Source organism: Mangifera indica, chromosome 17 (assembly GCF_011075055.1).
Source record: "Mangifera indica cultivar Alphonso chromosome 17, CATAS_Mindica_2.1, whole genome shotgun sequence".
Lineage (NCBI taxonomy): Eukaryota > Viridiplantae > Streptophyta > Magnoliopsida > Sapindales > Anacardiaceae > Mangifera > Mangifera indica.
The window spans coordinates 4,229,727-4,242,018 of NC_058153.1; the positions used below are offsets into that span (position 1 = coordinate 4,229,727).

Consider the following 12,292-nt stretch of genomic DNA (forward strand, 5'->3'; position numbering starts at 1 on the left):
ACATAATTTTTATATACAATTTTGTTTACAAATAACGATATATTAATATATGATTGAGTATTATTTTATCTTTAATTTTTAATTATCTAATTATATGATGATATATTATTATTTGTGTATAAAATTATATATACAAATATTATACATAAAATTATACATGAAATTATACATATAACACTGATCCGAAATTTATATTATTTTCACCATAACGCCTTAAGCCAAGAAGGGTTATAAAGTAATTTTGCATTGAACCAACTTGGTGGACTTCGAACCTATTAACGCTTACGTCAATATTTCTAGAACGTAAGTGGAAGATTAATTCCATGTTTGGGTGAGAATCTACAAATAACGACATAAATCATAGAAAAATTCCAAGGAAGATAGGTAGAAGCTGCATTCCTCTTTCTCCATTTGGGATTTCAGAGATAAGCAGTTGGCATTGCCTTTAAAAATCCCTCCTAATCCTTCACATTTCTTCATCTCCAAACCTAATTCTCTATCTTTCGGAGGGTTTTCAAGAATTATTCAACGTTAGCTATGACTGTGGCGAAGAAGAATTTTAGGTGGAAATGTGTTGTCCCGGCTTGTTTCGCTGCTAAGAAGGAGCCTGCATCAGGCAAGCCGAAAGAGGCAGCGACGAAGCAAAGTTCATTCCGGAGGCTTTCATTTTTGGATTTGAGTTCGGCTACATTTTCGGAAGATCTTTCTGTATCTCTCGCTGGTTCAAATCTTCATGTTTTTTCGCTGGCTGAGTTGAAGGTGATAACGCAGAGCTATTCGTCGAGTAATTTTCTTGGTGAAGGTGGGTTCGGACCGGTGTACAAGGGGTTCATTGATGACAAACTTCGACCTGGTTTGAAGGCTCAGCCGGTGGCTGTTAAGCTTCTGGATTTAGATGGTTCGCAAGGACATAAAGAATGGTTGGTAAGTAGACTTCATAATTAAATTGTTTCACTTTAACAGGAATTGGAGCTTCCACTGTTTTAATTTATTAACTTATCTTGATTCCTTTTTCTCCATGGATAGACAGAAGTGATCTTTCTTGCACAATTGAGACATCCACATCTGGTGAAGCTGATTGGGTATTGCTGTGAAGAAGAACATAGGCTACTGGTTTATGAATATATGCCTCGACGCAGCTTAGAGAATCAGCTCTTTAGAAGTAAGTAATATATATAAATTTTTCTTCGTGGAGCAACGAGAAGACTAATGTGACATCTCCTTGCGTGCACAGGATATTCTGTATCACTACCATGGTCAACAAGAATGAAAATTGCTCACGGAGCTGCAAAGGGTCTTGAGTTTCTCCATGAAGCAGAAAATCCAGTCATTTATCGGGATTTTAAAGCTTCAAATATCTTGTTAGATGCAGTAAGCATTGCTCTACACCAAGAATTGCATGGTTTTCCTTTTCTTTTTCATTTTGGCCAATACATATTTCATTTTTTATTATTAGGATTACAACCCTAAACTCTCAGACTTTGGGCTAGCAAAAGATGGTCCAGAAGGAGATGACACCCATGTTTCCACAAGAGTTATGGGCACACAAGGCTATGCGGCTCCTGAATACATCATGACAGGCAGTTAACTTGATCGAAAATACTATTTTATGCATGCCCATCTCTTTAACTTTCTTATCCTTGACATAAAGTTAATATATTTTCAGGTCACTTGACTGCAAAGAGTGATGTTTATAGTTTTGGGGTGGTGTTATTGGAGCTTTTAACAGGCAGAAGGTCGGTGGACAAGAGCCGTCCCCAGAGAGAGCAAAACTTAGTAGATTGGGCGAGGCCGATGTTGAATGATCCCCAGAAGCTTGGTCGAATAATGGACCCGAGACTCGAAGGTCAATACTCAGAGATGGGCGCTCAAAAGGCGGCTGCATTGGCTTATCTATGTCTTAGCCACAGGCAAAAACAAAGGCCAACGATGGGCACTGTGGTTAAGAGTTTGGAGTCGCTTAAAGACTTCGACGACATTCCGAGAGGAACCTTTGTGTTTACAGTCCCAATCGACACCAAGGAGGAAGATGTAAAGGAATGTAAAACAAAGGGAACCAAGCAAAGAGAACAGTCACCATTGACAAAACTACAAGCTCCATTGAAGTCGCCGTTGCACCCCAGTGCAGCATAAATCACAAATATTATAAATTATACTGTAAATTATTAGGCATCTAGAATTAAGCACGCTTGGGAGGAAAAAATGGCTTTCGTTACTTGATTTTTTCAAATACAGGAAATGCGATTCAGATATGGACAATCTGCAATTTAGACATCATGATTCAAACTTTATCGATTACAGCTAAGCGGTTTGAATATACAAAACGCGGAGACACTACTAGTGATTCATAATAATAATCCCACTAGCCCCACTGGCAAAAAGGAGAGTTCATGTATAAAAATATGTGTTTAAATTTTTTCTCATGATATATTAATATAAAATTTATAATTTTATCTAATTTAATAACTATAGAGTTAATCATTGAATTCAGAGTAGGGTTTAGGGTTTAGACAGATTTATTGAATCAATCGAAAGAGTTTTCTATTCTTTCCTTGGAAGGATCGAATCAATCAATCAATTTCTCACCCACAAATGGAAGAAGATAAGTTATTTATTTGTCTTCTCATAATAAATGGGAGACAAGTTTGCGAGGTAATTCAAGAGAAAGAGATAACAAAAGAGGTATAATTAGATGTGATTAGTTTTGACCTAATATAGTAATTAAAATGAGATTTTTCGTTAACAATAGAAAAAATTAATCCCATCTCTAATTAGTATTATTATATTATTAAATAATTTTAAATATTTAATAATATTTTATATATGTATCCATATATATATATATATATACAAAAGTCTGTACAAATATAATTAATAACGGAAAATATGTCATTTTCTTGTTTTTTCTTCGGAAGATGGTTGAATTATATCTAGCTTCGGAATCTTTCCAAGCTTCAATTATCTTCCTGAAAATGCGCTTGGAAAATTAATTATTGACTTACGTTAATATAATATAAAATTGATAAATTTATATATTTATAATATTAATAAAAAATATATATTTATTAATATAAAATTAATTTAGATAATTTATATATAGAGATGTTTAGCTATTTATAATGAAATTATAAGAATTTAGATGAGGAGATAATTAAATAATTATTTTTAATATTAATTAAGTAATTGACTAATTTTAGATTATTATGAATCAATAACTAACGGCAAATTTTGTTATTTCTTATATTAAAGCTTTTCCTCTTTGTACAAATACGTAAAAATGTTTGAGTCTAATTATTATTTTCATAAGTTTTATTCTTTTTAAAAAGTATTTTGAAAGCCAGCTTATATTTTTATTAAAACAGGAATAATATAGAGGGCAAAATGTTAAAGATGGTAGTCTAAAATTTATCATTTTGATTGATGTATTTGTATGATTAATAAAAGGCCAAAAGACTTATTCTCACCTCTAAGCTTTGTTCACTTTCCGACAACCATTTCCTTTCCTGTTACCGACGTTTTTTCTCTCTCTCGATTTTTTTTTTCTATCACTCTCCCTTGTCATTTTCATTAGAGATGAAAACGAAAACAAACTTCTTCACCTTAAATAAAGATAAGACAAAGATTACAAAAAAGGGGGATGAGAGAGACCTGAGGGAGAGAGAACATTAACAACTAGAGAGGAGGAGAAAAAAAAAGTCTGAAAATAAAATAGTTACTTTCTAAATTTTGATTGAAAAGAGATTGTTAAATTTTTAAACTAAAAAAAAAATTTGATAAATTTTTAGTTTTTTAAATATTTTTATCTTTATTTTTTAATAATAAATTTTAATAAATAAATAAATACTTCAAATTTGTAAATTTAACCTATAGAGAGCCTTTGGCGGGCATAGGTATTTTGGCCTTGATAAAATGACAATGTAAGTTTTTAAGAGTCAAGATTAAACTTGCGAAAAAGGGTGAGCTTTGAAAAGAAATATCATCTTTTTCTTCTATGTGGGCCCAAGAGAACCCTATGAAGCCTAAACCCAAATAGTGAAATATCCCAAACCGAGAATTCACGCTTCGCTTGTTTTCGTCTTTACAGATTCAAGAAAGCTTTTGTTGCAATCGATTCAGAGGTTCAGAAAATAATGGCTTCTTTGGACTCCGATGTTACGATGGTTCCTGCCACTGAGGCATCAAGCAGTTCTGCTCCTTCTTCATCCTCCAAGAAGCCTAAACGTTTCGAGATCAAGAAATGGAGCGCCGTTGCCCTCTGGGCTTGGGGTAACCCTACCCTTAGCCCTAGTTTTTCTTTTTGTTTATTTTTTTAACGAATTTGTTTATGTGGTTTGGTTTTTATTGTCGAATTTTAGTTATAAATGTTATTTTCGTTGATTGATGCAGATATTGTTGTCGATAACTGTGCGATTTGCAGAAACCATATCATGGATCTCTGTGGGTTATATTTTCTCGAATTTGTTTTTCTGTACGTTTCTTTGTTGGGTCCTCATGATTTGCTGGGTGATTTGGTTTTGTTTTTTAGGCATCGAGTGTCAAGCGAACCAGGCCAGCGCCACGAGCGAGGAATGCACTGTAGCTTGGGGTATGCGTTTTTATTACACTAAAAACCTTTGGCTTATTATCATTGTGGATTTGTGTTATGTTATTTTGGTGCTAATCATAAAATAAAACACAAACAATGTTGTATTAATTTATATGATAGTTAAAAAAAAAAAAAGGATTTTCTTAAGGTTTTTGGAATATATGATTCGGTAATGTTGTAAGAAATATTGTATGTTTATTCAACAATTTGTATTGTTGCTAATTTTTTCAAAGTATGGTAATCTGGCTTTTCAAAGTCCTTTAAGCAACTGAATAGCTTTAATTAAGCATGCCCACTTCTGCATATGATGTCTTGTCTTGGTTCACCATGATCTGGATTTTTTGCTAATGCAAGCTACACTGGCGTTGATGCATTAGGTATTCAGCCTTTTGATTTAGTGCACAAGTATCTTGGTATGTTCCAAGTGTATTTTGGACAATGTTGCAAGTGCATGTGGTGTGTTGTGACATTGTTGAGGGTTTAAAATTTGGATTATTGATAGAAGTTAGACAAGCTTCTTGGGTTTGTACCAATTTTATAGTATGTTGCTACAATTCTTATATTTCGTTCAAGTACACTGTTGTTCACCTTTACATTGTTGGAGAACCACTGGGAAATCAGCATTACCCTGATAATTATATAGTGGCCACACTTAATTAGTTGACACTGAACTCTTTTTTTTTTAAATAAGAAAATTATATTAAAACCACACCCCAGAAGGGGAAAAACAAACAACCTAAGCTCACCCAACAAAAAGAAAACTAAGAATATTGGAATAAAGAGTAACTCCAAGAGAATAACATGACCCAAATGGGGAACGATCTAGTGAAGAACCATCACAGAAAATGGAAGATCGCAGAGAGAAGCAGGACGAAACCAAAGCGAAATCAGAGAGCAACAACAAAATTCACCAAAATAACAAGGAGCTGAACTTGAAGAGAGAATGAAAGAGCAAACATCTTGGAGCAAGACATCTAGAGCAACTAGAGAGGCCAAATTCAGCTAGCACACCATAAAGAGACAATAGTCAGGAGCAAGGAATACCTAACAACCACCACAGAGAATAGCAAAGAGACTATCGAAGAAGATCAGGGAGCCTGATCTGGGGAGAAGGAACTTGGGCAAGCAATCTGGAACGTAGAGTTGACCATGGATGAAGAGTAGCAGGGAACCACAACTAAGGCAAAAGCCAAGGATGTCAGCAGAAGCTGAGAAGCTAAAGGACAAGAAGCACCTCCAAAACATACAAGGCTTGAGAAGGGACCATGCCACGCCACAAAAGGGAGCCAGGCAAAGGGGACCTGGAACAGAAGTTGTAGCCATAGCTAACCTACACAGGAAACAAATAGTTAGAAAAACACACATCCTTCCTCCTTCATAACACTTAAGAGCACCATCACCATCACTTGAAGATGCAGTTCAGAAAATACCAAGACTGAGCAATTTGATAATTTTCCACAAATTTAGTGATTTTTGAAAGGTCCAAAGCCTTATCCCAAGCAGTGAATTTAACCACAATCGACAAATTTCTGCTTTCATTAGAGAAGGTCCTTTTATTTTGTATATGGGAAATGGAGGCGCCCAAATAGATTTTATTGAGAGTGTACTTCAAATTTTTTGAATTCCAAGAGAAGACCAAGTGGCGGATGTAGTCCTTCGAAGGTCTCAAATCATACCCAAATTACTAGGTGAGAGGATTTGTTTCCACACTTTAGAGGTTTCAACACAAGCAAAGAATAAATGGTCTTAGGATTCGGTGGTGCTCTTATAGAAACAACATCTATCATCAATTGGAATGCTATAGCTACAGAGTTTATCTTTTGTTTGGAGCCTTCCTTTGATAGCAAGCCAAGTAATAAAAGCATGTCTCGGGATGTTTCTTTTATACCACACAATGGAGGACCAATCAACATGGGCAGCCTTCATTCTCATCTCATTTCAAGCGGAATTAACGCTAAAGCAACCGGCCTTATTGGGGGTCCAAATGACTTGGTCCTCACCACCTCTAGGGCAAGGGAGAGGGTGATTTTTAATGTCCATAATAGCCCAAGAGTTAGAAGGAGGCTGCTCCCAAATCCCATCGTCAATGATCTCTTTAACTTTTGCATTTTCGGGGAGACCTGAATCATTAATAATACCATTGCCATATCTTTCAACAAGAGGGCCCTTAGGGTGCCAATTGTCAAACCATAAAGAGATGTTATCCGCATTGCTAACCTTGAAGGAAATAAGACTTTTGGCCTCACCTCTAAGCTTTAGGATACTCCTTTAGCTCCAAGAACAATTTTGAGGGATTTTCACCTCCCAAAAGGAATTGTCTTTTAGGAGATTAGTTTTGGCCCAATCAATCCATAAAGAATCGTATTTCACCTGAGAAAGATTCCACATGTCTAAGCATGGTCGCTTTGTTCCAATCCTTGGATCTCATAATGCCAATGCCCTTCTCTTGGGTAGGGAGACAAACATCCTCCCAAGCAACTTTAGCTTTATGGTTAGAAAGTTTTTCTCCCAATCAAAGCTTACCTTCAATCTCTTTATGGATTCATGAGGGGAGGATAAAAATAGGAGACTAGTAGATTTGAATACTCTGAAGAACAAACCTGATAAGCACAAACGTCCCTACATAAGAGAGGAATCTACTTTTCCATGAGAGAATACGACCAAGGATCTTGTCAATAAGAGGTTTGCAATCCCCTTTTCCTTAGCTTGGTAGTAATAAGAGGAACACCCAAATACTTAATAGGAGGCAATCAATATCAAACCCCATAGTTCTAGCTAAATTTCTTTTTCCCTCATTGCAAGTACTTGTAAAGAAAATTTGACTTTTGGTGTCTTTATCATCAACGCGGGACCAATGAGAGAAAATATCAAGAGTATTCTTTAACAAGGCAAACGAAGCCTCATTTGCCTTACATAACAATATTAAGTCGTCAGTAAAACATAAGTGACTTATTCTCTTCTTCTTGCATTTAGAGTGAAACAAGAAAGAAGGGTGAGCAACCACGTGCTCAAGTAAGCTCGAAAGGACTTCCATGACAAGGATAAATAAATAAGGAGAAAGAGGATCACCTTGGCGAAGCCCACTGTTACGACTAAAAAAACTAGCTATCTCACCATTAAAAGAGCATAGTCAATAATGTTAGGCAGGAAAGGTTTAATTTTGTTTGCCAAGATTTTTGTGATGCATTTGTATATGGTATTGCAAAAAGAAATAGGGCGAAAATCATTGCAAGAAGAGGGATTGGTACATTTGGGGACAAGAGCAATGGAGGTGCAATTAATCTCTCTCAAGAGCTTGCTTGAGGAAAAGAAACTTTTTATAACGCTAACCACATCCTCATGCATAATGCTCCAAGCTCTTTTAAAGAAGAAAGCATCGAACCCATTATGACCAGGGGACTTATCATTGGGCAAGCTAAAGATGGTCTTCTCAATTTCCTCCTTGGAGACTTCCTTAGTAAGATCCAAGGCCTTTTCATTAGAAATTTTCTTTTTGGTGATTCTTTCCATACCAGAGAAGTCCCCCTTGTTCATTTGGCCATTAGATAGACTCTTGAAGTAATTAATAAGAATAGCCTCGATATTTGAAGGGTCTCTGACAAAGGTCGCATCTGAGTCTTGAATATACGAGATAGTGTTAATATTACACCTACCATTCACACACTTTAAGAAATACTTGGAATTACCATCACCTTCCTCTAGCCCCTTAATTATAGACTTTTGTGGCTAAGCTTTCCTCCACCTTGCTTAAGGAGATAAGTTTACCCATCAAGTCTCTTTCCATGGCCCCCAAAGCGTCATTATTTGGGTTACGGCTTAGGCGACTTTGGGCACTAGCAAGCTCCTCCCTTGACGCCTTTGCCCTCTCTAAAATATTTCAAACTCTTTTTTGTTGAGATTTCATAACTCCACCTTGAGCTTTTTGAGTTTAGAAACCAACCAAAACATAGGATGACCATTAACCTCTATTTCCTACACCCTTTCCACCAAGGGAAGGAAATCCTCATGGTCTGCCCAAAAGTTGAAGAACTTGAAAGGAATTTTCCGGGCAGCTTTAGTATCCCCACCAAAAACAATGCAAGGACAGTGATCTGATAAATTAGGCTCACCAAAGTAGGCATTTGCATGAGGGAAGGAACTAATCCAAGCATCATTAGCAAGGGCCCTGTCCAACTTATGACAGATCCTCCTATGCCCATTGCTTCTATTGCTCTAAGTGAAGAAGTTTCCATTATAATTTAGGTCCTCCAAGTTTGCCTCACTACACATGTTATTGAGGTCATTACTATAAGAGTTATCCATGTTATTGACACCCAACTTCTCATACGAATTCCGAGTCGCATTAAAATCACCCATCACAATCCATGGGTGGTTTGAAAAAGTCCCTACTGCACCCACAATGTCGGTCCAAGCTTGCTTTTGGTTGATAGGATTGTTGGAAGCATAAACAAAAGAGCACTTGAAAGACTTATTAGAAGACTTCAAGTGAATATCACAGAAAGTAATTTGATTTGTAATCTTCCAGACTATCAAATTAACTTTTTCCGGATTCCACATAATCCAAATTCTACCACCGTCACAAACAACATAATTATGGGCAAAACTCCATTTTTTGTCAAACAAGCTAGCTATCAAGTCAAAATTAACACTTTTGACTCTAGTTTCCAAAACTCTTTTATACTTCAAAACTTTCTAAGTGTTGTGTCATTTCATCTTTTACTCTAAAATTTAATTTACTAGTACTTTGTCATGGATCCTTCTTCATCTGGTATGTGTTTGGCAATGTTATTCAGTGAATTTTTTTCCTTTTTGAAGTCCACAAAGCATGGATACATTAACTTCTTAGCCCTATAATTAAGCATGTTTTGTCTTGCAATATGATGTCCCTTCCTGATTCGCCCTGTTCTGGTTCCTTAACTTATGCAAACTACATCAACTTGGTAGTTAGGATTTTCGTTTGGTATATAAATGTTTAGTTTTTTGCGTGTCCTACTTGTGTTGCCATTGGTAATGTGTGTGAGCATGTGCCTGTGTATGCTTCTGTATATGGTGTGCATATGCATGTGTTCTTGTGCACTTGCATATGATTTCTCTCTTGTAGTAGATAAAATTTCTCGTCTTGTTCATCTAGATTTGAGGCCTTGGCTCATGCAAACTACAGTGACAATAGGGAGGGTTAAGTGTTTCGATTATCAATAGAAGTTTGAGATCTTCAGGTCTTTCATGTCCAGTGTGAATTTTCTGTTGGTTGCATCCCTATGATAATATGATGTTACATTATATATTTTGTTCAAATTGAGGCAGTTGCACTGATGTGCAGTCGTACAGAGTTGAAGTATCAATGAGTGATTCTGAGCATTACATTACCAAGCATGTAGTGGCCACAACTAATAAGTTGTGGCAGATCTCTTTTACTTTTCAAAAGTTATGGATGGGGACAGTAATTTCATGAGATTCCATTACCTTTTATCAGTTTTCTTTTACTTTAAATGCAATTTCCTAACAAACTTTACTATGGTTATGTCTGCACTCTGCTACCAAATAGACCATTTTAATATGGGTGTAAAGTGCTCCAAAACAATCAGATATACCATGTTCGGCTTTTGACAAATGCCTATCAAAATGCATAGCTGTTTTAGCATCACCTTATTTCTTTCTAGATTTTTCTTGTTGGTAAATCTTATTTTATGTATGTATGTAGAACTGTACTTAAACAGGTTGGAAATGAAATAGAATCATGTATTTACCCTTTGACCATGGTTTGGGTCTTTGGTCATTACCTTATTTCTATGAACAATGGGCATTTTCCATTGTTCATTGACATAAGTAAATTATATTGGTTGTTACTTCATCCACTTAATGATCCCGTTACAATTTGAATAACATTGGATTGTATCTGTAGGGGTTTGCAATCATGCCTTCCACTTTCACTGCATCAGTCGATGGCTTAAGACTCGACAAGTTTGCCCACTAGGTATGCTTATTTTTCCTCTTTCTTTTTGTTGTTTATTGAAATTTTTGGTTGTAGTTTATGCATTCTCACTTGTTCTATATGGTTGGCTTGTTCATGTAGATAATAGTGAGTGGGAGTTCCAGAAGTATGGGCACTAGAGCCTTTGAAGCTATGTAGTGCATATTAGAAATAGAGAAATGGGGTCACTGCGTACCCTTTTGCCCCATTGACTTGCTGTCCCTAATGAGATGATGCTTTTATGATTTATAAGATTGTTGGATTTGACTTGGTTGTGAATGATATATTCTGGTAATTGCAGTTACATTAAAATGGAGCCATATCTTCTTCTGTGATTTCCTGTTTTGTACCCTCTTGATGATGTGTGTAATGTATACTGGATTTATATGACACAATATCTGTGTATCCATTTTATGCACTCAAACCCTCGTCTTACAAAAAACAACACCCAGTTTTCAACTGAAGGGTAAGCCAAGAAGCAATGGACAACGTGTTACTTTGAGAAAATAATACCTCTCTTGTTGAAAATTCTTCAAAAATTACGTATTTATACATGAATCTGAAGCATACAACTGTAAAAGATAATCATTCCTGACGATCTTGATCGGAATTAACACTAGAATCTTCCATAATCGTTGATGGAGTCACGATTTTCATCATCAGAGAGATTGAGGAGATAGATGAAAAATGTCTCAGGCAAGTGGGGTGGGGGAGTCAAGAAGCTTCGCTTCTGATTTTGATGAAAGTAAAATATTGAGATAAAACGACCACGTTTCTTCCCGTCAAATATGGTTTTCTAAAAGGAAAAACAAAGTCGTCGGCTGAGAGATTCGAACTCTCGCGGGGAAACCCCATGTGCTTAGCAGGCACACGCCTTAACCACTCGGCCAAAGCGACTAATTACAGGTGGCTCACGTCTTCTAAGTTAGAGATTAAACAATAAAATTAATTCTTTCCCTAGATTAAAAAATAATTCTGTCCCTAGATTAATCTTTATATTTTTAAAAGCCAAAGCACTTCTTCCCTCCCAAAGTTTACTTTTTTTTAAATTCTCATAAACCTAAACATTAACTTATCTGTTAATTTTAATTGTTATTATCAAAAGTAAAATTATTATTTAAATAAATAATAATTTATCTTAATTTTTTATTTTAATAAAAAAAAATTTAAATAATAATTTTATCTTTAATAATAATAATCAAAATTAATAGATGAATGAATATTTAAATTTTTAAAGATTAATAGTGAAAATTTAAAAAATGAGTAACTTTACATCATAATAAGTCTTTGGCCTTTTTTTATTAAGTAATTCTAGGAAATAAATAATAGGCATTTCCACTGGGAAGTCTTCGGCAGGTGTTTGTTACATGTGCATTTGACTAGAATGATTTCATGTTTGTTCCCATTGAAGTTCAATAAACAGGGCATTGCGGACAGGTCAGCCCCACTAATAGAGTGAGGCCGAAGGACTTATTCCCACCCAAGGCAAAATAAAATCTTAATTCATACCCCTCAATTTTTTAAAATTTAAATAACGATCAATTACCTAATTTTTATTAAATTTTTTTGTTAAAATTAAAGATAAAACTATTATTTTATTAAAAATATTAAAAATATATAATTTTATCTCATTTTCTCTGTATATTTTGAAAATTAATATTTTATCCATCTTAACTTTTTTAGTTTTGAAAAGAAAATTTTTTCTCCCTAAATCTCTAAGTTTCATTCTTTTTCTC

At 35.2% G+C, this 12,292-nt stretch overlaps 2 protein-coding genes and 1 non-coding gene across 3 annotated transcripts; 2 read left to right on the forward strand and 1 right to left on the reverse strand.

Moving 5' to 3' along the window:
* Window positions 1–396: 396 nt before the first annotated feature.
* LOC123200042 (serine/threonine-protein kinase RIPK) lies at window positions 397–2,259 on the forward strand. The gene is made up of 5 exons (XM_044615127.1): window positions 397–924; window positions 1,027–1,162; window positions 1,235–1,371; window positions 1,457–1,580; window positions 1,667–2,259. The coding sequence occupies exons 1-5, from the start codon at window positions 538–540 to the stop codon at window positions 2,131–2,133; spliced, it is 1,251 nt and encodes a 416-aa protein (XP_044471062.1). The 5' UTR covers window positions 397–537; the 3' UTR covers window positions 2,134–2,259.
* A 1,723-nt stretch (window positions 2,260–3,982) lies between these two features.
* LOC123200043 (RING-box protein 1a) lies at window positions 3,983–10,891 on the forward strand. The gene is made up of 5 exons (XM_044615129.1): window positions 3,983–4,266; window positions 4,387–4,437; window positions 4,526–4,585; window positions 10,488–10,559; window positions 10,659–10,891. The coding sequence occupies exons 1-5, from the start codon at window positions 4,131–4,133 to the stop codon at window positions 10,694–10,696; spliced, it is 357 nt and encodes a 118-aa protein (XP_044471064.1). The 5' UTR covers window positions 3,983–4,130; the 3' UTR covers window positions 10,697–10,891.
* Window positions 10,892–11,371: 480 nt separating this feature from the next.
* Window positions 11,372–11,453, reverse strand: TRNAS-GCU. The gene has a single exon. It is a non-coding gene; the product is annotated as a tRNA-Ser (tRNA).
* Between the last annotated feature and the right edge of the window lie 839 nt (window positions 11,454–12,292).

Coding starts and splice junctions, on each gene's coding strand:
- LOC123200043 (XM_044615129.1), top strand. CDS start 4,131: ATGGCTTCTTTGGACTCCGATGTTACGATGGTTCCTGCCACTGAGGCA. Junction 4,267..4,386: donor CGTTGCCCTCTGGGCTTGGG/GTAACCCTACCC, acceptor TGATTGATGCAG/ATATTGTTGTCGATAACTGT. Junction 4,438..4,525: donor AAACCATATCATGGATCTCT/GTGGGTTATATT, acceptor TTTGTTTTTTAG/GCATCGAGTGTCAAGCGAAC.
- LOC123200042 (XM_044615127.1), top strand. CDS start 538: ATGACTGTGGCGAAGAAGAATTTTAGGTGGAAATGTGTTGTCCCGGCT. Junction 925..1,026: donor AAGGACATAAAGAATGGTTG/GTAAGTAGACTT, acceptor CTCCATGGATAG/ACAGAAGTGATCTTTCTTGC. Junction 1,581..1,666: donor TCCTGAATACATCATGACAG/GCAGTTAACTTG, acceptor ATATATTTTCAG/GTCACTTGACTGCAAAGAGT.